The sequence below is a fragment of the Egretta garzetta genome, unplaced genomic scaffold (genome assembly GCF_000687185.1).
Source record: "Egretta garzetta isolate BGI_Z169 unplaced genomic scaffold, ASM68718v1 scaffold235, whole genome shotgun sequence".
Classification (NCBI taxonomy): Eukaryota; Metazoa; Chordata; class Aves; order Pelecaniformes; family Ardeidae; genus Egretta; species Egretta garzetta.
Window position 1 is genome coordinate 1,712,149 of NW_009259792.1, and position 24,991 is coordinate 1,737,139.

General features: G+C 38.2%; 1 protein-coding gene across 1 annotated transcript in view; it reads left to right on the plus strand.

Moving 5' to 3' along the window:
* SUPT3H (SPT3 homolog, SAGA and STAGA complex component) overlaps positions 1 to 24,991 on the plus strand; it is a 232,164-nt gene that overhangs the window by 205,163 nt on the left and 2,010 nt on the right. Inside the window, exons 7-10 of the mRNA XM_035895129.1 lie at positions 19,412 to 19,487; positions 22,133 to 22,245; positions 22,864 to 22,971; positions 23,423 to 23,611. Coding sequence (XP_035751022.1) covers positions 19,412 to 19,487; positions 22,133 to 22,245; positions 22,864 to 22,971; positions 23,423 to 23,611 — 486 coding nt within the window. The remainder of the gene's footprint in view (positions 1 to 19,411; positions 19,488 to 22,132; positions 22,246 to 22,863; positions 22,972 to 23,422; positions 23,612 to 24,991) is intronic.

Here is a 24,991-nt window from a genome sequence, read left to right on the forward strand (position 1 = left end):
TAAAAGTAAACAGAAACAGAAACAGGTTTTCATTATTATCTAGAAGTCTGTAAATATTGTGTCGTTCTTGTCAGAATGGGAAAAAGCTATCGAGTGGGAAAGGTTTGTTGTTATAGCCACTAATATCAATTGACTTTTTATGCTGCTACAAATCTAAGATTATTAGGGTTTTCTCACATTGGGGTTGATTGCTATGGTTACATGAATTGTGCTATTTGTTTGGGTCTTCAGTCCTGGTAAAATATTGTTGTTTTTAGAGCATTTCAGTGAACATTGCTCATACTGCAAATTTAGGCGGTTTTGCTGGGAGGACAAGGTGTTATTTGCTTTTCTGTCTTTTAGTTCTTTGAGTATTTTTTTTGCCACTGTTTGCTTTCTCTGAGGAAGAGTAAGAGTGCGAGCTGTTGTATTTTGTAGCTTTGACACCCAAATGACTGCGTTTTAACTTAACTTTTGGAACGAAACTTTATATAGATATTATTTATATCTATAATTAAACATAGACACACATACATATAAACAGTATTTCCACATAGCATTTGATTAGGAGCCAAATGCAAGACTGAAGAAACATTCTCCTTCTAAGTGTATTTTAATACCGTGTTTATTTGTGATCCTGTATTTAACATGTTTGTTGCTTAGAAATACTAGTCACCGTATATTGGTACTCACAACCAGTTATTGTTTATATAAACTTGCATAATTGGGAAAAAGGAATGATGCTGAGGGTTGACAAAGGCCCCATTGCTAGTAAGTGATTGAAATTGCTGTCATGCTTTAAAATAATTAAACAAATCACTGCTGACAATGATTTGTATTTCTGAGCTTGTGTACAGATGGGGTACGACAAATCTTTTCTGCAAGAAAGGTTTTAATTCGGATGCTGGGTGGGGGGGAAATTATTTTTTCAGGTCTTTGAACCTTTATGTAGCAAATTACTAATCTTTTACTCTCCATCAGCCTAATATTTAAGTAATTTCTGAATAAAGAAAAAATGGCAACAGTTTATTTCTTAGGGTAAGATGTTAACCAGTCCTATACTGAGAACAGTTTTAACAGGTCAAGCCTTCCTGAAAGAATTAGTTACATGCATAAAACCATTTTCAAAGCTGGTTTGCACCAGGATTCATACAACTCAAAAGAAAAATCCATGGAGTTGTAACACGGATGAAAATTATGTAAAAATTTCAAACACAGTATTACTCCGTGACATTCCCACTTCTCACGTGTTGCAGGGAAGAGATTTTCTGACGCTGTTGTGAAGAGCGAGACTGAAACCTCAGCACAGACAACCCCACATTCTTGGCAGAAAGCTTCACAACCACCCACTTCTCTCGCTCCCACAAAGCTCCGTGGTGCAGGAACACCTTGGGTCATCAGCCACTGTTTGACCAAGCTTCAGTGTGCGCCCCTGAATTTCTCTCTCCTTCCATTTCAGGTTTCATAGCACAAAAAGTTTTCTGTGGAAGATAGTAAGATCTTCTAACAAATGAAGACAATCAAAGAAGGTTCTCTGAGGCATGAAACAGAAGGGGGGTTGATGGTTTTCTTCTGTTTCAACTCCTGCAGAAGAGAGGGTTCTGCAATTTAACAGGCAAGGTCCTGGATTTAACGGATAGGTGAGAACACTCGCAAACCAATATTGAGGAAAGAATTTTTTCCTGCTTCAGACATAGGAGGTTGATGCATGCCTCTCAACTTAAGGCAATGCCAACTTAATTTATCCGAAGGTTCATTTATCTGCTATTTCTAGACATGACAGGTACAGCAGAGAAGCCCCTTTTTTCCTCTCCTTACTCTATATTCACTAAGGGAGTAACAATGCCTTTCTCAGTACTGGACTCCAGCCGGGAACCAAAACCTAGTTTTAGTCAGGCTCATGGGTTAGCCCTGCAAATACCTTCTACAAAATTGCGAAGAATCTCTTTCTTTCAAATTGGCATTTGCCCTCTGAGAGCGGAGTGAGCAAGCTATGTGTCACCATGGCCTCTCCAGTTTCTAGCATACAGACAACATAGAGGAGCACTAGAAGTAATTTTCAGGCTGCACTCCAGCTAAATATAGCCAAAATGAGCTCAGATCTATTGAACTGCAGAACTTAATGGGAAAAAAAAATAAATCTGTTGAAGGCTATTGAATACAGAGACATTGCATTTGGTTAAGGAAGTGCTTGAGCCACAGATCACCAGGTGCTGTGTGACTATTCAGGAAAATAATTATTATTAGCTTTTCTGGTAGTTATAGTTACTCCCTAAGCCTTCATGGCGAGATGCTGTTGGAGCCTGGGCTAAATGGAGAATTGTTCTGTATATTTGATCTTTGCTTTTCTCCTTTTGTTCTTGGTTTGGGGTTTTGTTTTTCATTTTTCTTTCTGACCACAGGACTAGCCAGGACTAGTGCAATTTTTCTCCTCCGAAGTAGAGGTCATTTTGGTAGCTTCTGGTCTATATTGCCCATGGTATTCGATTGAATTCAGATAGGATTTTGTGAACCTTTGTCACAGGCACGTAAGCAAAACATCAAGAATACTTGATTCACTCAGTAGTCACTACCTATGTATCGTCATCTTCTTTGAGTAAGTTCCAGTCTAAAAGCTAGCCTGGCACAAGATTTCATTACATATTACCCAGTGGCTAAGTGCAAGTGTGGTCATTTTTTGTTCCCATTTGCAAAGCCACCAGGGGCCAAGCCTTCTCACCTACGTTCACACAGGAGTTCAGATGTCGTTAGGAAAACCAAATGATCTGTTGCCTAAGGTGAAGGTCATTAGGATAATCTAATAAGAAACACATTGCTTCCTATTGAATTAAGAGGTATGTTAGAAATACCAGTGTTTTTTGTTTCAAAGCTCATTCTTATAGGACTACACTTGTAACCCAACAGATGATCCCTAAAACAGGATCCTATGGCAGATTTTTAGAGGAGATACTGGTTTAGTACTGAGAGTAAGAATAAGAACACAAATACAACAAAGAATACAAAGTATGCATGTTAATGTGGTTTTAGTTTTATCAGCTTTCCATGTAAACTAACGTGCAAGGAGTTAAAGTGAGCGTAAGAGATCTCTTAAGAAGGGTAGTGGCCTCCCCTTGTACTGCATTTTCTGGAAGCATTTCTTTCTCTTCATGCATTAAACTCAGAAATGACTTGCTGTTGAATTTTATACACCAAATAAAAGCAGTAATTCATAGCATGGCAAATAAATACTGAGTCATGATACCAGAGCAGTCAAATCTCTGGAAAGCAGGCTTGCCATTCAGAAGGACCTTGTTGATAGACTGGAGAAATGGGCTGATGGGAACCTCATGAAGTTCAACAAAAGCAAATGTAGGATGCAATAACCCCATGCAACAGTACAGCTCGTGGGCCAACCACATACTGGGCTGTGTTAGCAAGAGGTTATCCAGCAGGTCAAGGGAAATAATGCTTCCCCGTTATTTGGCGCTTGTGAGACCGCATGTGGAATCTGTGTCCAATTTTGTGCTCCCAAGTACAAGAAGGACTTTGACATACTGAAGCGAGTCTGGCAGAGGGTCACCAAGAAGTTTAGGGGGCTGGAGCGCCTGACATAGGACAAAAGGCTGGGAGACTAGAGCTTGTTCAGCCTGAAAAAGAGGAGGCTAAAGGGAAATGTTATTGCTTTCTACAACTGACTAATGGCAGGGTACGGAAGAGATGGAGCCAGACTCTGCTTTAATGTGCGTGGTAAAGGACAGAATTTGGATTGATACATAATAGGGAAAAAAAAAAAATCTGATCAAGTATTGAAACTGATTGGCCAGAGAGGTTGAGGAAGTCTTCAACTTTGCAGATATTTGAAGCTTGTCTGGTTGAGGTCCTGAGCCACTTGATCTAACTGGACGTCTTCTGAGCAGAGTCTCGAACTAGAGGTCTCTGGAAGGGTCCCAAACTTTTTCTGGTGTAAATTGTTCTACCATTCTAGGATTCTGCACTGAAGTTTCCCATTTCAGATATTAAAATGGCAGGTGGGGTAGAAATAGAAGAGCTTTTATAAAACACACAGATGATAAACCATCTCAAATTTCTAAAACCTGTTTAAAAATCTAGGTACCGTATAATTGGACTTTCCAGCTTCTGCACTTTCTGTAATCTGTAACTGCTGGTATTTCCTGGAATAGACGTTTTATGTATACAAGGAATGGGGTTTTCTGTCTTTCATTTTGTCTCAGTCATTGTGGTTTATTTTATCTATAATGTTGCTTGCTGTATTCTTCCGTAAGAATATGATCTGGCTGCTGTGCAAAATTGCACTCAGTGATAGCTTCACACATGTGTCGCAGCTACGGAATCAGAAGCAGTAAGATTTAAGCGTCTTAAGTGTCTGTTGAAATGGTAAAGTAACATAATTAAGCTCTACATGGTGCAAAATGGGAGATGCATCCTTACCCAATCCACCAGGAAATGGACCCACAGCATTCCTAACAGAACAGCATGGGAATAAACTGGCACAGTTTATTTGCTCTACACGAAGTAGCGTGTTTCCATTTGTATGTTTTGCCCCTCAAGCTTTAAATTTTATCTCCTCTCGTTTCTTCCATTTTGCTCTACCATCTTTGATTAAAATTGAGGATACCTGGACAGTTACACACTTTCATTAAATCAATCAGAAAAGGGTTTCTTTTAAGTTGGATACTCAGGAAAAGCAGTAACAGTTCCCATTTTCAGAGAGCTGCCTTACATAAAGTCCTCAAGGAGTGAACATGCAGAGTTTAATCTTACAGATATTCTTGGGATCAGCATTTGACCCTCTTAATAATCTGGGGTTCACATTTAGCTAAGTTTAACATGGCATTGCTGCTACTTTGGCTTGACAAAGTTCATCTACAACAAGACCTAAATTTGCAAGGAAGACAAGACCATAATAATATCACCGGAAAAAAATACTGATTTTGCATAGAGAATAAATTTTAGAAACTGATTTCTGTGAATTCAGTAAGATCTTTATCAAGTGGGGGGCACAGGCTTATTTTTTAGCAAAAACAATCTTTTTCTCAGTTGAATGTGTGGATTTATAACATAAGATGTAGCTCTTTTTACTTTTGTATGCAGGTAGCGGCAGGCTTTTAGAATTTCTTTGGCATAATGGCATCTGTATCGTATACACAATATTTTTGGTGTTCTAAAAGAGATCTTTTTAAAAGCAATGGCAAGAAAGCAATGTAAAGGGGTAATATATAAAATACATTAAGAAGCATATATTTTAATCTCAGATAAAGCTTAAACATTTTTTTCCAGACTCTTCTTTTGAGCAGCACATGTAAGGGGCAACGATACGGACTCCTTGGTAGCAGTGTTAAGTGCTGTTGAAACTTTCCCTCTGGAACTTCGGAAGCAATCATTAAATTTGGTTTTCCATTTGATCAAATGAAAGAAGGACGGGTAGTCTCTGTCAGAGGGCTGGGTTTTATTTCCCAAGGCTAACAGCCATTTCCAGGACTTAGTCAGACCTACTAAGAGGTTTTTTTCTACCATTGTCAGATGGTATTATTTAAAATCAGTTCATCCACTTGTGTGGGATTCATATCCTATATCATACAGCGACTCTGACAAGAAGATGCTTTTACTAGGAGTGTTATTCAAAGCACTGTTGATTTTCTCAGGCTGCAGACATCTGCAGAAAAAGCTTGTAGAACATAGAGCATCTGGTATCGAGTCCTAGCTCCTTACACAGACCATATCAAACAGCTTTAGAAATGGAACACATACTCTACATCCGCTTGGAAAGAATTTTTTTTATGTTTATTGTAGATGTATTAGCTGTCAGCTCATATCATCAGCTAATTATTTTATATCTGAAAATTGTAATAGCATCCTCAGATGTACTAAACTCAGGCAGATTTCCAGCTACTAATCACACCCTTCTTAAAATGGGAGTTAACGCTTGATATACCCCAAGGCTGGAGTTCTGATTTCTAGTTCCAGTGTTGAAAGAAATGTACGAGTGACTGCTGTGTCTGCAAACCTTGTTGCCCTGAATTGTACTTAAAAGGAAGAGCCAAAAATGCTGAAGAGACGTTGGCATCTTTGAGAAATGCTAGGTCTGACTCTAATAATGTCAGAAAAATTCAGAAACCCTGAGGAAGCCAAGCAACCACCAACGAAGAGTAAATTTTCTCCACCAGCATATATGATGGCATGAGAATCTACAGCAACTTCTAACAGCACAGTCAAGTAATTGGTGCCAAACTGTGGCTGTTAGTGTTGCTACACTCTAAGCACCTTTAATACTAAATAGCCTTCAACCATCAAAGCTTCAGAGTCTTATTAAAGGTATTGTTCTTTGCACCCCAACTCTGTTAAATTATCAAGTATAATATTTTGAACTGAAGACATTTTGCCGTTATTCTGTTACTAGAGCTGTGTGCTTTTTTTTAATTTTTCTTTTTTTCATAGATCTTTGATTCACCTTGCCACCCCTCCACCTCCCAAAAAACCCTAACCCTTCCATTTCAGTCAGTTTGAGCCTACAAGAAAATCTAAATAGAATGAGAGAAAACCTTAGAAATGTGAACAGCTTTTGACTTTTCCATAATTATTTTCATTTTCATGTTAAATTTCTGAAGCTGTCAGTGCCCAGCAATAAGAATATCAACCTGAACTATGGCATACATTCAATATGGTTATAACTGATTTTGAACAGGAATTAGAGCCATGGCTTCCTTTTCAGGAGATTATCCTGGTAGTAGGGAGTCTGGGACATCTCTTGCTAAGCTCTTGAATTAAAGCTTTCAAACTTTTAAAATCATTTGACCAACTGTAGAATGAAAGTAGAATAAAAATAGAATTCTTTCTGTTTTTAAAAATGGTATCTGTTTTCCACTTTTATAAGTGTCTGAAAATTTTGCTCGTTGAATCGAACGGCGCTAACGTCTCTGGAAGGTACTGTTTTCATTGCAAGCAGTTTTAAGAATGTGCACAGGGAATAGTTTCTTGGTAAATTTATTTCTAGAACAGGCTGGATGAATGAGTACTATGTTCAAAAGCTTTTATTAAAGCAGCATAACAATTTGGGCCCTGCAAATTAAGACGATTGAAAGTAAAATTCCACAAACTGGCCCTCTTTGTTAATGTCTGGCAGTCTGAATGCTCATTATATCACTTTTAATTGCTGATTTGAAATCAACAGTGGCTTCTGCCTTATGATGGGACTCAGAGGAGTTGTGCTGATTTAGAAGAATTGAAAATCTGAGCAGTTAGTTTAATGGTGCCTAATTAAATTTACGAATCAGGTGACTTTAAATTCTTTTCAAGTGATTTTGAAATGACACATTTCTACAACGTACAATTACAATGAAGACTGGTTGCTTTGAATTAGTATGGTAGTGTTATGGCAATTTAGAAATGTTTCAAAATATTTTCTAATTATTCATATCTCTGCAAATGAGATAAAACTAATCAAAGCTTTTTCTTAAAATAAATGTTTTAATATACTTTTAGTAATTCAGAATATGGTATCACAAAGTTCATAATCATTTATAATTCTGATACACTGGTAAATTTTATTTTTGTGGGTATGTGCAGCTAATATTAATTTAGATTTATACTCAAAAATTAAAGTCCATTATCTGCACAAGATACGTACTTTCGGAACTAAAACTAGCATCCAGCATCCAGCTCAATTTATGAATTAGTGCTACATTTTAAATGTAGTTGAGAATTTCAGAGGTCGTTGACATACAGCATTTAGATACTTTCTGAGCGATATAAAGGTCTGTCTTCACTGAATTATGTCTTGTTGCAAGCTAAAGGAGTTTTAAAATAATTGCACACACGTAATATCGAACAGTAGAAGAGGGCTGTAGGATTTAGCTGAGATAGTGTTAACATTAGTTCATTATATCAATATTTGTAAGATTCAGATTCTCAAGGGTTGTTTCTTTGGAAAGCTGCATATATTCATTATCAGCATAAGCCATCAGTATAAGAACTGCCTTTGTCTTGGAAATATAAATAAAGACTTGTCAGTAGAAAATGAAGACTCTTTACCACTTTACAAGTGAAGGGAATGGGTAACAAAGGCTGTAGAAATCTGAAATTTCAGCTGAATGTATAACTTTCATGCCATGTCCTATACTAAAAAACTTAAAAATATTTCACAAAAAATGTTTCTTCTAATGTGTTGTTTTAAATTCTATATTACTTAAGCAAATATTTAAATATTATATTAGCTTTTCTGCATACTTGACATGAATATAATTCTACCTTCCTGCCAAGTATGTCAAAACCCAAATTCACTTTCATTTGCCAGGGTAAATGTTTATTTTGTTTTCCCACATAATGTGCTCTTTAAAGTGTCACCAGGATACCAAATCTGATTGCTTTTTAATAGAGACACAGTGGGGTTTTTTTGCTTTCGTTAGGAAACAGGATAAACTATCAGTAAAGCTTATGGTAATGAATCCATACACAGTAGATGCTCTTTGCTCTCCTTTCCCCCATCTCAAGATCAAAAAAATTCTCATCAAAACTATTGTCATGGTACCTCATTTTTTAAAAATGCATGAAGGGTCTGTTGTTGTAAGAAGTGTTGGGGGGGGGGGGGCAGTCAGTGCTGCAGAGCAAGAGGCCAGGATGCGTAAGACCTGGTTCTTCTGTTAAAGGCAATGTAACCTCTGGTGACTCGACTTCGTTGTTTGTTTTGCCACGAAATGGCTGAGATTATTTAAGATATAGTTCACTGGAAAGTCACTGTTCAGAAACTGTGGTTTCCCTAGTGCAGAACATCTACATTTTAGATACTAAAAGCTGCTAGCGTATGCTTGCGTAGTTTTTCACAAGTCAATTAGTTTCACTTTGACTTTCAGCCTTGAACGTCTCAACGTATTCTTCTGATCTTAACCAAACTAGTGAAATCTGCAAGTTCTGTTCACAAATTAAAATTCTTAATTTTCCACTTTTAAATGATATGTCAGTAAAGATTCATCTAAAAGTTTAGTTCTACTTCTTATGCAGAATGAAATGTAACTGCTTTAACTATTATTGTGAAAGTTTTATGCAATTCAAAAATATCTTTTTTTCAGATTTCCTTTTTTTTTTTGTTTTTCCAGAGAAGGGAATGGGGATGTTTAATAAGAGAACTGCTGTAGTGGCTTTGGATGGTGGTGATCGTTTTGAATTAATGACAGCATATGTTTCTTTAGTTTTATGTAAACACTTAATAATTTTGTGGTGTATTTATCAATAGGCATGGCGTAAAGGACTAACTAAATAGATTGTTCCAAATTAGCCAAATTACCTGATGGTTCAAATTAACTTAATTCCAAATGCTAAATCATTTTGTTAAATCCCGGGATCTTTCCTTTTTCTCTCTAATATTAGAAAGAGAAAAGAGAAAGTAGAGGGGAAAAAAAGAAATGTGTGCTGATTAAACAAACTGCCTTTGGGAAAGTAATCTTTTTATGATTCTATTTCTCATGTATATAGTGGAAATAATGCCCACAAGACTACTATGGAGACAAATTTGTTCATGTTTAAAGAAATTAAGAAACAATAATGAACAGCAGCACAAAAAGTTTTGTATAGTTAAATAAATAGCACGTGTCACACAGTCATTAACATTTAACTAATGAGATACTCACACTGGGCCAAATTCTGTTCTCGGTGTCATGAGTGAAGGCCCAATAAAAAAAAAAAGAATCCTAATGCTTTTGTTCAAGGCCTTTCAATTCAGCCAGTGATTTTTAGGGTCTCCTTACTCTTCATACCTGGTCCCACTGTGCAGTTTTGATTTTGCTTTTTTTCTCCCCCAGCCTGTGCAAGCTGGGTATGCATGGGTAGCGCGCATAACGGCATCGCCATGCACAGACATTGCACTGGTTTAGTATCAGTGCAAATAACCCCGTAAGCTTTGCAATAATTGTGACATGAGCCTTAAAACGCGATTAATCCAGCCTTCGTTTGTACTCGGTCATGCTCAGATGGCAAATTAGTAGCAGAACTCAGGTAGGAGTTCTGAATATTGAAGTCCCGTTCTTTTTCTGATCAGGAAGCCTGGGCTACTCAAGAGGCAGCAGGCAGCCAAACTCAGCCTGGGAACTGAGAGAGACATCTCTCTTAGCAATTATTTTGAGCTTAAAGAGAAATGTACTCTGTCTTTATAAAAACATACAGATTCTATGCAATGCATACTGGTCACTGTTTTTCTGAGGGAAGCATTTCCTCTCTAACTCAATGTCTGACTCGCTCATTCCCTGGATTTCGTGATGTAATTTTTAGCTGGAGTTCCATGTCTTGCAATTATCAAATTAGAAAGGCTGTTCCAAAAGAATAAATATCTAACCACAGAATTAGACTCAGTGGCGTAAATGCCACAAGTTGAGTGTAAATGTCTATATGCACACTTCTTGTGTTAAGGAAGCAAGAATACATTTTTGAATATTCTGATTATAGTGGACAGAAAAAGTTTTGCAAGACAAGTTAATTCAAGTAGCTGTGCACTCTCCAGTCACATGCCAAGGAGAGCACGTCTACGTACACATAGTACCATGTTATTTTAATTGCAATTCATTTGAATGCTTACCTTATAGACATTCATGAATACACTTCTTACATAAATTCATCATAAAATTTGCCAGATTTGGATTTGTGGTGGAAAATGGCTGAGCTCAATTGTTTTACTCGTTTTCGTAGTTACTAAGTTATGTGAATGAATGACTTAGTGGCCTTCCTTTCAAAAACCAGACCAGTGTCTCGTGCTAGGTGCATCCCGTAGTTTATAATCTCCCAGTTTGCATTAACAACGTGTCTGTGTGGCTGAAGGGTGAAGTTCTCAGCTGGCAGCCAGGCGTGTTTCTATCAGTCATCTACATTCCTGCGTTTACAGGGAGAAGGGCACATCCAGAGGTGACACATTCCCTTACCACGAGTGGAGTGGGTGTGATCAGCCTATAGAAGTGCCTCTCTGTTCCCATCAGTTATAAAGGATGACTGGGTTGCACTAAAATACCCAACGTTGTGTCAGGTGAGTCCTAGCCCAAGAGGTGATGCTGTAATGACCTCACGAAAGGACCCAGCCAGCTTGGCAGTAGCTGGAGTTCTCTTCTCTAGAGCCAAACTGGCCTGTTTTCATTCCAAAATACCTTTATAGTCTTAAGTTGGATTTCTAATCTGCATGTGGGAGCATAGAGAAAAGGCTTTTTTAGGATCTGCGTCCTATTTTGAGAGCGCATTTTTCTGCTTTCCTTTGACAAAAGGGGGGTAACCTTCAATACTAGGTGCAACCTTAAGTTAGAAGAGATATCTGTAGGGTGACATCCTACAGCTATTGAAGTTAATGGAAGCTTTGCTGGGGACACTATAGAAACAGGATTTCATCTATAAGTTGTAAGACCAAATTCAGACTTATGAAGTGGATTGCTATAGTGCACACCAAATTACTTGTGCGTATATCAAAAAAATTGTGTCTTGAATTCCTTATTTGTGCATATACATTCTGCCATTATTTTGGAAGTCAGGCTTTTTTTTTTAAATGCTTTTTCAAGAAGCAACATAACTGGAAAAAAACCCAACATTTTTAATTATAAATGTTTTTCATTCCACTCTGATTGACAGAGCACCACCTGGCAAGGGAGCCTGCGTGCCTATGCCTGTAGCATTGTGGTACTTGTGAATCTCCTGTGCAGAATGGTAATTTCATGTGCAGGATGGTGATATCCCAAAGAATGGTTGATACTATGAGAATTGGGTGTTCCACTGGAGATGACTATAAGACAAGTCTGGTTTAGGTAAGGGAAAAGGCAGAATTATAATATTTACAAATAAAATAACAGGAGTAAAATGAATATGTATTGTTCATATGGCCTGAAAGTTTCTCCTAGTCAAAATTTTCCTTAGTCTTCTTATGCTCCTCCATTTACTGTGGAGCTCCAGAGGATTATTCAGGAGGGTATTTCACAGTGTCTGTCAGCAGGCCTGACTTCAGAATTACGGAGATAGGTCTTACAGGATAATGAATTTTATCACAGGTGTTGCTTACTAGTATGTACCTTGGGTTCACTTTGCTTTCCTTTCTTTTCAACGTAAGGAGTGTAAGAACAATACTCTTGAGGACTTCTTCCATCTTCATTTCTCATTTAACATAAGTAAAACTCTCAAATGTGTTTTCAGAAGCATATATAGATGCTGGCTACTAACAGGACAGACTTTTATGACGCAAATTTTTTTAAGTAGGTTTGTTCTTTTATTTGCATTTACCATTTAAAGGCAGTGAATGAGAGGGCTGGTCCCTAGCTGTTTCCAAACGTACCTACTCTTCAGTTTAACAAGCTTTACTGGATGCATTGCTTAACAAGTTGTGGCTGTAAAGTGAATAATTCTGTACGTATGGTAATTGAGTGAATAGGTAGAATATGTCTGGAAATTGAGTTTCACTGAAGCTAATTGTGTGTGGGATTCATCTCCCGCTGGTGAACTTTGGGTTGAAACAGCCCCCCCTTGGACCAACAGGAGCAGGGCTGGATCCTCCAACCCTCTTCTACACCCAGGATGGTGAGCAAGCGGGCAAGGCGTGTTGAGGCTGTACCACTGCGAGCCAGCCTCCATCCAAGACCATAAACAGCCTTTGAGCAAAAAAACACTCCATGAGTTTCTGACCACAAGACCAAAGAGCACATCAGCCTAGCACGGGAGGGATTTCAGTGGAGTGGAAGGAGTGCAGTTTCAGGGAGTCGGGAGTGTTTGTAAGGCAACTCTTTAGTTATTCAGGGCTAAATTACCTGTCCTGGATGTGAGTGGCTGTACCTAAATTGGGTTCAAAACCAAGCTATCTGCAAATAACAACAGGGGAAAATATTATGAGGATGAGAGGTACTTGAGGATTTTTTGAGATGACACATAATATATTAACTACAAGAAATTTGCGTAGAATCCAATGTAAATATTAAGTAAATATACATTTCTAAGCTGTCTGTGCTTTTATTTATCCATCTATCCATTTGTCCAGTCATAAAGCTAAATAATATTTTTAGCATTTCTCATAGCTTACAATATTTTCCTTTTGTTTACAAGTGAGCCTCTGTAATTATTGTATTATTGTTAGACAGACTGCAATGGCTGATTTTGACGGCAAATAAGAGAAAAAATGTAAAATTAATTATGCAAAAGGAACTGTTCTGCTGCTTATATCTCCCAGACAGTGAGCATTGCCTATTTTGATGACCAAAAGTTTGACTTGTGAATGCTAAAGCTGTTTATATTAACCTCATCTATGAATTGATACAGAGTCAGGATAAGAGCTCAGAAGAATGCTATACAGCATTAAGACATAAAGGTGTCCTAATATTAACCTGGTATGTGGAGTTTTTGATGTACAGCCAGATGGAAACCACAGTTTCAGTGTCCTCAACCAGAAAAGTGAGGGAAGGTTTGTTGTCTTCATATATTAATAAATCCCACATAACTTCTTAAAGGTAGCATAGTTTATCCAAAATTATTTTATGGTTTTTTGAAAAGCACCGGTAGAAGATAGCCATAAATGTAACACATAGTTTTACAAAATTCATGATGATACTTGTTTTAGCAGAAAAAAAAAAAAAACAAAACACTTTCCTGTAGAAATCAAAGGTATTCCATGAAATGGAAATGTTTCATTTGCAGGTTCCAGCTCTACATTTCAGGCTGGTGGTAATAAATTTAGACAAGGAATTTGGCTATGATATGGAGCTGGTTCAAATAAATACAGTATGTGTAGATTTTGCATATGTTCAAGGGCAAAGTATTACAGGGGTGGTGAATCCCTATCAGGAGGTTGGTTTTATTTATTCCTTAAGCAATGAGATCATGACTGCTGGAAATGAATCCATTCATTTTGTTATTGTCTGTGCAATTTCGTTTGCTTTCTTTATTCATAATTCCCTTGAAATTTTTACATAATCTTAGAGAGACTTGCCAGCTCCCTTCCCCCTACTTATCTGCACATACTTTGTTAGATTACATTTTACATACTTTGAGGAAGATGAATGGAATTAACACACACACGAGGTACAAAGCTGCCTTTGTATATACTTGCATTGCTTTAAGATCAGAGCAGGAACCAAATTTACTGACTCATTCTTTAGTCTTGGCTTTTGCTTAGCCCTAAAATGGAAGTTACCGTACTGGTGATGGCGTTCTTTACTCGTCACTCGTCAGAGTGGGATTCATCTTGCTTTTCTGAGGATGTCTGTACTGTGGACATGTACACCTAAGCCAGTGTCCCTAGGGCTCCATTGCTGATGTCCGCAGTTGAGAAACATCAGACAGATTCATAGATGTGATTCATCTGACCTGTTTTAAACATCTAGTTTAGGATGAAGTTGCTCTCTAAAAGTGCCTATTATCTTTTTTACTAAAAGGGGGCTTAGGTGGCTAATTAGGTTTACTGAAGATGTCTAAATTGGTCAAGTGAGTCCCATCTTCAGTCCCTGGACAGAAAATCACCAATTTTTTATAATGAAAAATTAGAATTGTCTTTAAAGTGTCTACTGTGATTTGTATTTTTCATTATCCAGTGTCCTAGCGTGTCATTTACAGTTGTAGATCCTTAGCATCTCTGTAAGAGTTAAGATTTTTTTAAGCTTCTTCAGGTCTTAAACTGTGTTTATTGGGGGGTGTGTGTGTGTGTGTGTGTGTTAATAATATTGTAGAGAAAAAAGCAAAATTATTTTTACTATTTATAACTATGAAAATACATTAAAATTTGGATTGTCTTGGCCTGCCAGAAAAAGATCTCATCTTTTCTTCTAATATTGGGAACTTTGTACTAAACACATAAGCACTCAAAACCAGTATTACATCAAAGGCCTCAAGTTTGCTGTGCAGACTTGTTCAGATTAATGGTTACTGCAGAATGTATGGTATGTTCTATAAGAGGTGGGTAAAAATGATAAAAATTCCCTGTATGTCTGTACTTTATAGCCAAATCAAGTATTACATTACAAAAGCTATTGATCTTTGCCCAAGTGGCATTTTTATTTTCTGTATAAAAGTCTGAGTAAGCTTAATCTTTGAAAATGCTTACTCTTAAAACCCTTTTTTTCTTTGCTTACCAATTCAAGTGATTCTCAGAAGAGTAAATACATTTTTCCTTTATGTAACAAAAATCTTCAGACAGTGGTAATCCTCAGATAATTTCAAGACACAGAAGACTGAAAATGTGTTTTCAGCATGTTTTATAAGCTCTTCAATATTGATCTACCTTGTGCTTTATTTCTTAAATGATTTTTATTTTTTTCATCTAGATAATTTTTGACCGACAACCCAAGAGCTGTCAGGTACAGCATAGAGCACCCTGTTATTCCCTAGTCTAAATTAAAAAAATAAAATAAAATATTTAGTATACACTTTTAGTAGTATCAGCCATGGCGGGGCAACTTTGTTTTTTCTCTAGGATAGTCACCTAGCTCGTTTGAAGCCATGATAGGTACACCATGAAGAGGTCTTCAGCAAAGGAAATCAGGAAATCACGCCACGATTTGAATATGCAAGCAGTCTGGGATGCCAACATCTTCATCATTAACATTGTTGCCAAACACAGGGGTGTCCAGCCCTGCTGCATAACTTTTTCAAATGTTCCAGCTTAGCAGCTACTCGGCACATTTCCTTCAAACACAAAATAGTTGGTAAGCAAGTTAACATTTGGCCTCTTGCCTTCCCCCCACACAAAGAGCTTTATATGTCAAGTGTGAAAGCTTTAAAACGGAATCAAAATAAGATTATTTTTTGCCCTGGATGGCTGGTGACAACATGCAACTCTACCTTTTCTTTCCTTTCCCTTTTTAGTCTCCCCTTTTAGTTCTCCATGCTGAAAGAAAGATATAATGCAACGCATTTTTGGAAGACTAAACATACATTTACTGTGCCAGGTCCTATCTACTGCATCCTTCAGCATGTTCCAAGGAAAGCATGCAAAGTATTTTAACTCTGCTGTATGCCACATTACTCAGCTTCTTAACTGCTTAGAGTGACTAGTACTACTATAGAGGGTCTAAAAACTATATATTTTTAACTATTTTTATAGACCAGTGGGGCAGTGCCATTGATGTCATTTATTGTACCTGGTTTCAAGCTGAGATTGCTTCAAGGTGGCGTGTCACTAGGGGTTTCAAAGTTTCTTCATGTAGGAAAGATTCCCAGCAAACTTGTTTTTATATTGATGAAAGAGCACTCCTGTTGGAGTGACTTGCTGCTCCTTCCCAGAGCAGAATTCGGAAAATTTCACTTGTATGAAATTGAAGTTGTTTCCCAGTTAAAACGTCTGGTCTCATTTCTTGTTTTCAAGAAAAAAATGGTTCAAAAGTAAAGTCTGTGAAAAAGTGGGTATTCTGTAGACTTAAAAGAAAGCATTAATTACAGGTTATAGCATTTCCATAAACCTTCTGTGACTTCCCAAACATTGAATGCTGTTTCCTTTAAACTCTTTTGGCCTGGAGTAACACCGTGTTCACAGTAATGTGCTCACTCTTTCTTCTCCCTTTTTATCCCATGTTATTGATTAATTTTGAGTTTATAAAATATACCTTCGAAATGTAGAGATAAGGGAACATTAATTTTTTCCAGAGGAGGGATGATGTAAGAGAAAATAATTATAATCTTAAAAGGCAAAGGGGAAAGATGATCTGCTGTTGTCTTCCGCTTCACTGTTTCCTTAAAGATGATGTACCTACGCTATCCATCTGTTTATTTCTCCTGCATTTGCCAGCTATTTATAGACTATTCTAAAACTGGTAGGACTGATGGAATGGCTATCCTTATCTCTTTGAACTGTGAGTTTCCATGTCATGGTGTGAGATTTTTTTTTGTTAAAGTGTACTGGGAAGAAAATGCACTCCAGTTATGATAAAAGCTGTTTTATTTGGTGGTGCATCACTCTAGAATCCACCTTTAAGAAAGACTTTTTGTTGAGAGGAGAATTGAAGGGTGAAAGCAATTTTATTTCACAGATGTGTAGGTAAGTTTACTACATAAAACATATTCGTACAGAGAAAAAGCAGGTGTAAGCCTTTATTTAGTATATAAGAACAAAATTAAGTCGGTGTTTAGACAACTACTGTAGACAATTTGTAGAGAGAAATTAAGTCCCTATTGGAATTATCCCTCAGCAACACCTTTCTTTTAATAAACCTCTGATTAGTATTTTTTTGTTTCTTATGAAGAAACTCGCAGTGTTTTGATAGCGAATACTGTGAGGCGTTCTGACTAGCCTTTGACAGCATGAACTTTCAGAGCTTGTAGTGTATTTGCTGAGAGCAGCCATTGCTAAATCATTTAATTTAACATAACTGCTCTTGGGATTAATCGGTTTTGCAGTTTCCATATTACATTATGGGATGCCTTTTAAAGTATCCTTGTCAAATTTCTAGATGTCGTCTGTCTTTGTCATCTCAGGTAGGACTTTGAAGCACACCTCCTCATGTTAGCATTTCATGTCATTTTGCTTTCCTGCGCCTTCCTTCTTGTTGCAAAGGGTTTTAAATCCCTGGACTGCTGGATGTGAAGGGTAGTAGCCAATGGCTTGACATATAGGTGGCAACAGGTAATAACTGAGTATCCCAGGGATTGATACTGGGGGCCGTATTGTTCAATACCTTCATCAACAATGTGGACAAAACTGTGGGCAAAGATACAAAATGTACATTCTGCAAATCTGTTGATGACAGTACATTAAGAGTGGCTGGCGCCCTGACTGATGGAGCTTCAGTCCAGACAGGTCTTGAAAACCTTGAGAGCTGAACCAACAGAAACTTCATTGAGCGTCTGCATCTGGGACAGGGTAAGCCAGTACAGGCTGGATACCAACTGCCTGGGTAGCAGCCCTCTGGAAGAACCTGGGGGCTGATCACAAACATCAAGTTGAACGTGAGTTTGGTCTCATCATATTAAAGCAAAACTCACAGTTTTGCAGACACGTGGCTGGCAGCCTGAGGGACGTTGTCATGCCCCGCTTTCTTGAGCTGTATAGACTCACTGTAGAAGTAATGTCTTGGTGCCATCAGCCACCCCTGATACCACTTTGTATCCTTAGTTATGTTCTGTTCTTACCAGATGTAATGATGTACTCATTGAGTTATGGTTTGCAATCTACTCTCCTTGTTTGAGAGGCTTGAGTAAGCTGTCTGCTTCTGAAGAGGATAATCATTCTCTTTAATCTAACTACTGCTTCCTGCCTCCGATACATGAACGATTTAATCTCTTCTAGAGACCAGATCCCCAGCTTGTGAAAATCAACCCTGCTGTGTTGAAGTAAACAAAACTCAAACACGTGGTCAAACCTAGCCATGAACTTCAGTGCTGCTTCAACCATGGTTCAGTTATGGCAAAGGATAGATGTTGTGGGGAGGGTGTGCACAGTGTTTATGGTTACATACTTTGGCTTTTTTGAGATACAGTCTTTTGGTTTACACTGGACTCTGTGCGAAATACATTCTTAGATCCAGTAGTGAACATTTTGACCTGTTTTTCTTGAATGAACTCTAATTCAGTCTAATTTCCTTTCTTCGCCTGTTGGTGTTCAGAAATATAAAAAATCAAGTATAGATTAACAGCGAAGAAAAGAAAAGAAACAGGCACATTTCCCACTTAATTATTACAGTATATTGAATGTCTGTGTGGGAAGGGGCACTCCAGTGCTCCTCTCTGTCTGGGACATCCTCAATGTGATGGAATTTATCCATTTCACTACTGCTAATGCTCCCATTTTAAAAGCACACAGGTTCCATTCTGCGCCGTGCAGAACACATTGGCCTTGGTCCAGGAGAATGTTTTCACTCGTCTGGTCATCTGTAAACACATAGGCAGGCTACTCATGTGCTTCAATTTGTACATGCACCTTGGTCAGGACAAGAGTGCTCAGCACCTTTCCTAACTCAGCCCTCATCACTGTCCTATAGAATCATAGAATCATAGAATGTTTAGGGTTGGAAGGGACCACTAGTGGTCATCTAGTCCAACCCCCCTGCAGTGAGCAGGGACACTGCTAACTAGATCAGGTTGCTCAGAGCCCCATCCAACCTGGCCTTGAATGTTGCCAGGGATGGGGCCTCCACTACCTCTCTGGGCAACCTGTTCCAGTGTTTTACCACCCTCATTGTAAAAAATTTCTTCCTTACCTCTAGCCTGAACTTACCCTGTTCTAGTTTAAAACCATTTCCCCTTGTCTTAACACAGCTGGTCCTAGGTGTGCAAGCAGATTTTTAAGAATTGACAGGCTCCTCTGGGTTAATTCATGAGACTAAGAACCATTCTGTGGTTTATATTTCTGCATCTTAACTTGCTCAATGCGTGTTTTACCTGGGGGGGTGGTGGTGGTGGTGTTACTTCAAGGTTATGGCAGGGGCACTTTGCTGCTATAATTTTGGTTGTGGAATGCAGTTCTTCTAGGAATAAGGTACATCATGTACTTCTACTCTTTTGTCAGAGAGCAGAAAGACAAACACGAATGATGGACTCGGTCCAGTATGCAGAATTTTGTGAAAGTCGGCAATTGAGTTTTTGTAAGTATTATAATAGCTGCACTGTATTAAGATGTTTGATTATTATTTCATGTAATAGAGAACGCGACAGAACCTCATGGATTTTTAAAGCAGTTTTGTTTCATCCGCAATAATAAAACTTTAAATTCTTTGTCCACATAACTCCTGGGAACAGTTAATTTAGCATAGTTTCAGGCTGTCAGGCAGAGTATTTTATTTGACTATTTACCAAGCTTTCTAATACTGTGCTGGTGGGGACGACTGCAAAGATAGAACTGGTAAAGAGTTAATGGATTAAAACACCCGTACTTGCCTGAAGTTTGTCATGGTGGTGTTATAGTCAGCATATTAGTAAAGTTTCATGGTTGCAGGTTTTTCGGAATGCATCTAAAATTAGAGAAGAGAGGCAAGTTTTGCTTTTATTTCCCTATCCGCAGAGACACAAAGAACTCACTAAAGAGTCTTTTCTATTTTAAGCTGTAGGCTCCTGCTGTGGAATTTATTCAACATTAGCCAAATTCATCAGTATACGCCATTCCAACACTAATAACATGATGACAGAATTAGGGCTTTACTAGCACTGAAAACCAACTTACTAGAAGTACTTGTGGACCACAACTATAATGAGCTGTAAATTAATGGGCTTGATCATGTAGCAAAACATCATTACAGAAGCGGTTAAGTGATGACTAAGATTTTAGGTCAAATGTCAGAGAAAGTGAGATGAAGGAGCCAGTAAAACAAAGCAGCACATGATCCTACAACACGGGCTTGAACACAATGGTGTCTTGAAATGAGAGACCTTATCTTGTTCTTTTAAATTCGAAGAAAGGGTGACTCACTTAGGGCAAATAAATGACACATTTGAAATACTGTTCTGTATCAGCAAGTGGAGGAAAACATGTTTTGTAAGCATTTCTTTCCCTAATTCAATATGTTTTGTAAGCTTAGTTATAAATTGGCATCACACATCTGTGAGCCATTAGATAAATGATACTTCAGATTAGGGTGACTTCAGCAAATGAGAGGTTTGTGATAAAGTCATCTTTAAAACCCCCAAATTATCATCTGGACACAGAACAAATAGAAATCCTAAATCTGCAAAATAAAATTGAATGTTGCTGACCAGGGGATTGTGAGCTATAAAAAAAAGTCTCAACAGTATTTTCAATGTTTTTAAATGACCATGTCTATACAGTTCTTTTCACTGACTTTTAATGTCATTAAGGAGAATTACAGTGCTTAGAAAATAGTAGTGACAGACTCATGCACAAATTCAATTGCATAATATGAACTCAGCTAGCTAGCACATAGTAAAGGCCATGCAGAACATTTACTCAAAATTTAAAAGAAAAATTTGTTCAAAATGTAAAAATTGAATGTATTGCTATGTTTAAAGTAGTAAAACTTCGTACTGTAGTATAAACCCATGAAAACTGTGTCACAAGAGAATAAACCTGGAAGGGACCTCAAGAAGCCTGTTCTAACAAAATATATCCATAATTATAGCTGCACATATTTCTGTGCAGTTTTAAAGACAGGCAATAGAAAAGGTCCATCAAAGATCAAGTACAACATGATTACAAATTTAAATTCTAGGGAACATTCTTTTGTTCCCAGCAATCCTGTGTAGCTTTTTCATTCCCTCCTGAAAAACAACCATTATTTACACCTGCTTTCTGTTTAACACCTGACTTCTCTTCAGCTTTTTATTCCTCGTTGATGACTCTGAAAGAGCTGTTTCAAATTTTTCTCCCACCTTGTATTTACTTCATTTTGCTTGTCCCGTCTTCACAAACAGACCACATTAAGACCTCTATATTACTAGCTTCTTTCTGTCCAAGTCTCCACAGTTTTCTGTGGCCAGCTTGTTCACCACTGGCCTAAGTAAGACTGTCCAATTTTGTGTTCTCCCATGAATTTCCACGATGCTTTTTCAGTTCCACTTCAGTATCTCTCGTTCCTCCTTTCGCTCTCCCAGCAAATCTCATGTTTCTTTGTCCCTTATTTTTCTCTGTATTTTCTCCTAAGTGACCTCATCCATTAGCAGTGTGAACTTCTCATATGAATGTTGACCATTTGCAGATCTACGTCTATCCTTATTTCTTTATATCCAAAGCACATTTTAAAAGCACACATCCACAAATCGTTTTGCCCAGCTTGTCAGCACCTAATGTCTGCATGGTTAACACAAGGACATTCTAGTTCTTCCCTGCTTCTTCATTTGTCTTCACTGTTGTTAACACAATTATATCATTTTACCTGGGCCCAGATTTGTGTTGATTTCTTCTAGTGCTTTCTCTCGTTCATCAGAGATGCTATGCAGTAATACTCTTTCTTTTACAATAATATATTCAAAATCAGGTTTGTCCAGTCTATGGTCCTCTGAGGTAGACCCTTCCTTGTTCTGAAACCTCCCCTATGATTGATTAACTGTGTGTTTTTCTCCCTACTCCCTGCTGCTTATGGGTCTCCGAAATGTTGTGTATGAAATAACAGCCTTTCCCCCACTAATTCCATTTTGATAATTCCTTCCTTGGCCAGTCAAATCACATTCACACTCCTTGTTTCACATTTGCAGTATTTTCTATGACTGGAAAAAATGTGTTATTTTGGCATACCTGTTGTTAACTTCTCCTTTTCCCCCATATGATTTTAACGGACAGCAAAGAAAGCATCCAAGTTTCGTGACTGGTTGGATTGTAGCAGTATGGAAATAAAACCAAATGCAGTTGCGATGGAGATTTTGGCATATTTAGCGTATGAGACTGTGGCACAGGTAAGGGAATATACTCTACTGATTGAACTCTAGCTAAACAACATGAATTAGTACTTGGAGGTACTTCAGCCTCAGGTGTCTGTGCTGTAAGCCCCTTCAGAAGCACGCGGTCACTTCTTCAGCTAACCAAGCTAACTGGATTCCTGCCTGTCTTTCAATTTACTGTATGACAGATGTATGCTATACCATATTCATTCATCTGATACACAAATGGAATTGTTTTATAACGGTTACAGAGGAGAGTGGAGTCCAGCCTGAACTTTATTCAAGTCCAAACTGAAACCACATACTTTGCTATGTGACCTTTGGCAGTGCGCTGAGGCTCATTCAACCCCATTGCACAATTGGATTAAAAAGGAGGATTTCCTGGAAAACAAAATGTTACCTTAGTGCCAAGCTGAGCCCTCTTGGGTAGATAGATGACTCCATATATTTGCAGAAGTGGAAAAGGTTCCTTAGGCTGAAATATCTTTGAATAATTTTGATTTCAACTGAAAAACACTAAGAATAATCTACCTCAACCCACAACTCCTAGCTCTCTTCGTTGTTACAATGAGATTTGTAATAAGTACCATGTCAGTAAATTTACCTGTTTATTGGCTGGTTTTGCCCCTCCAGTTGGTGGACTTGGCCCTCTTGGTTAAGCAGGACATGGCTCCCAAAGCTGGTGACCCATTTAGTCATGCCATATCTGCCACCTTCATACAGTATCACAACTCAACTGAGGTAAATCTTGCTTTTCACATATTAATGCACTTTATGTTTTACTTTTGCATGTATATGGTAGTTTGTTGCTTACAAAGTAATGTTATTGAATCTCGATATAGACTTCTGTTATGGAGTTTATGAACATTGAAGTTATGGATTTAGATGGAAAGACATTAAATTCTAGCTCTAGATGTTAAATTCGTAACACCATCTTTATATCTAAATTTAATTCCTCTTTTCTTGGGTGGAAATTCCTTCCCTCTGTATTGAAGGCTCTCCCTATTGCAGATTTGGAGATTAAAGTTGTCAACAGTGGCAAGTGCAATAAGTGTTGTATATTATAGTAACCTCTAGAATGAGCAAATTTAATTCTGTATTACATCTCTTCTAACAGTAAATCTAATTAGGCAATAATGAGGTATTTTGTGATTTGATTATATAATGTCTGTTTGACATCTTGCTTTTATAGCCCCATCTCTTAGGGCAATCTACAAGTGTGAAGACCAGTCTTGACTCTCCTGAAAACACACCACCTCCTACACCCACCCCCCCAGCATCAGCAGGACAGCAACATCTTGGGAAAACTCCATCAGGAGCCCTGGGGAATGGTGGAATTGGACAGGACTCTACCAAATCCAAACAAAGGAAAAGAAAAAAGGTATTTGGTGCATAAGCCTGAAAAAAAACCTAACCAAAACAAAAAAACCAAACCAAAACATCTTCAGAAATAACGTGTCTCTTTTCATATATTAATTTTAACCTATATCACATGTTAACTACTGATGTTTTTGTAGGGCCATATGTGTGGTTTGGTGTTCTTTCTATCAGAACTAGGCCAAAGCTTCTCAGTATTGCCTGCAAACTGAATTTTGTTGAGTTAACAACTGCTGCTTCTAGGATGAGCTGCTCCTCTACAGCCAAAGCAGTAGGCACCATCCCAAACAGTCATCCCCTTCTCTGACAGTAGCAGCTAGTGCAGGTTTTGAGGGTCAAAGCCTAAGCAAAGTAGGCAAAGAGGTAGTTGTGATTTTCCTGCTCCCAGCAACCTTCAGCGACTGCCTTCTTTGCCTGACCTGCTTTATTTCTATGCTAGTTGGTTGCATTCAATCTAAATATTTGTTTACTTTGCATAAATTATGGACATTTCATATTCAGACTGTGAAATGTAAATATTACAATTCCTGTTGTAGATCCTTGGTATTCTATCTGAGAGAGATACATGTACCTTAAAACCACAAGGGAACTAGATTTGGTTAAATAAACTAGATAGGAAGCACTGTGTTAGCCACTTAGGGCTTTTTTTGACAAAATGTGATGGCAGTACTCATCTTGCTGCAAAGAAGTGGAGTGACTTGTGATTTTTTCATGTGTGTTATTGTTCTCCTATAACAAATACTCATTTTTCAGAGTTTAACCAGTGATTTTTACAATGACAGATAGAAAAAGATGCTTTTTTCTCCTTCCAGTGTCATCAGTGCTGTAGATAATACATTCAACTTTCTCTCTGCCCTTATTATATACCATTTATTATTGGTGGATAAGGAACTGGCTGGGTGGTCGCATCCAGAGGGTAGTGGTCATTGCTCGATGTCCGGATGGAGACTGGTGACGAGTGGTGTCCCTCAGGGGTCCGTACTGGGACCGGTGCTGTTTAACGTTTTCATCAATGACCTAGACAGCGAGATCGAGTGCACCCTCAGCAAGTTTGCGGATGACACCAAGCTGAGTGGTGCGGCTGACACACCAGAAGGACGGGATGTCATCCAGAGAGACCTGGACAGGCTGGAGAGGTGGGCCTGTGTGAACCTCATGAGGTTCAACAAGGCCAAGTGCAAGGTCCTGCACCTGGGTCGGGGTAACCCCCAGTATCAGTACAGGCTGGGGGAAGAAAGGATCGAGAGCAGCCCTGCCGAGAGGGACTTGGGGGTGCTGGTGGATGAAAAGCTGGACATGAGCCGGCAATGTGCGCTGGCGGCCCAGAAGGCCAACCGTACTCTGGGCTGCATCAGGAGAAGCGTGGCCAGCAGGTCGAGGGAGG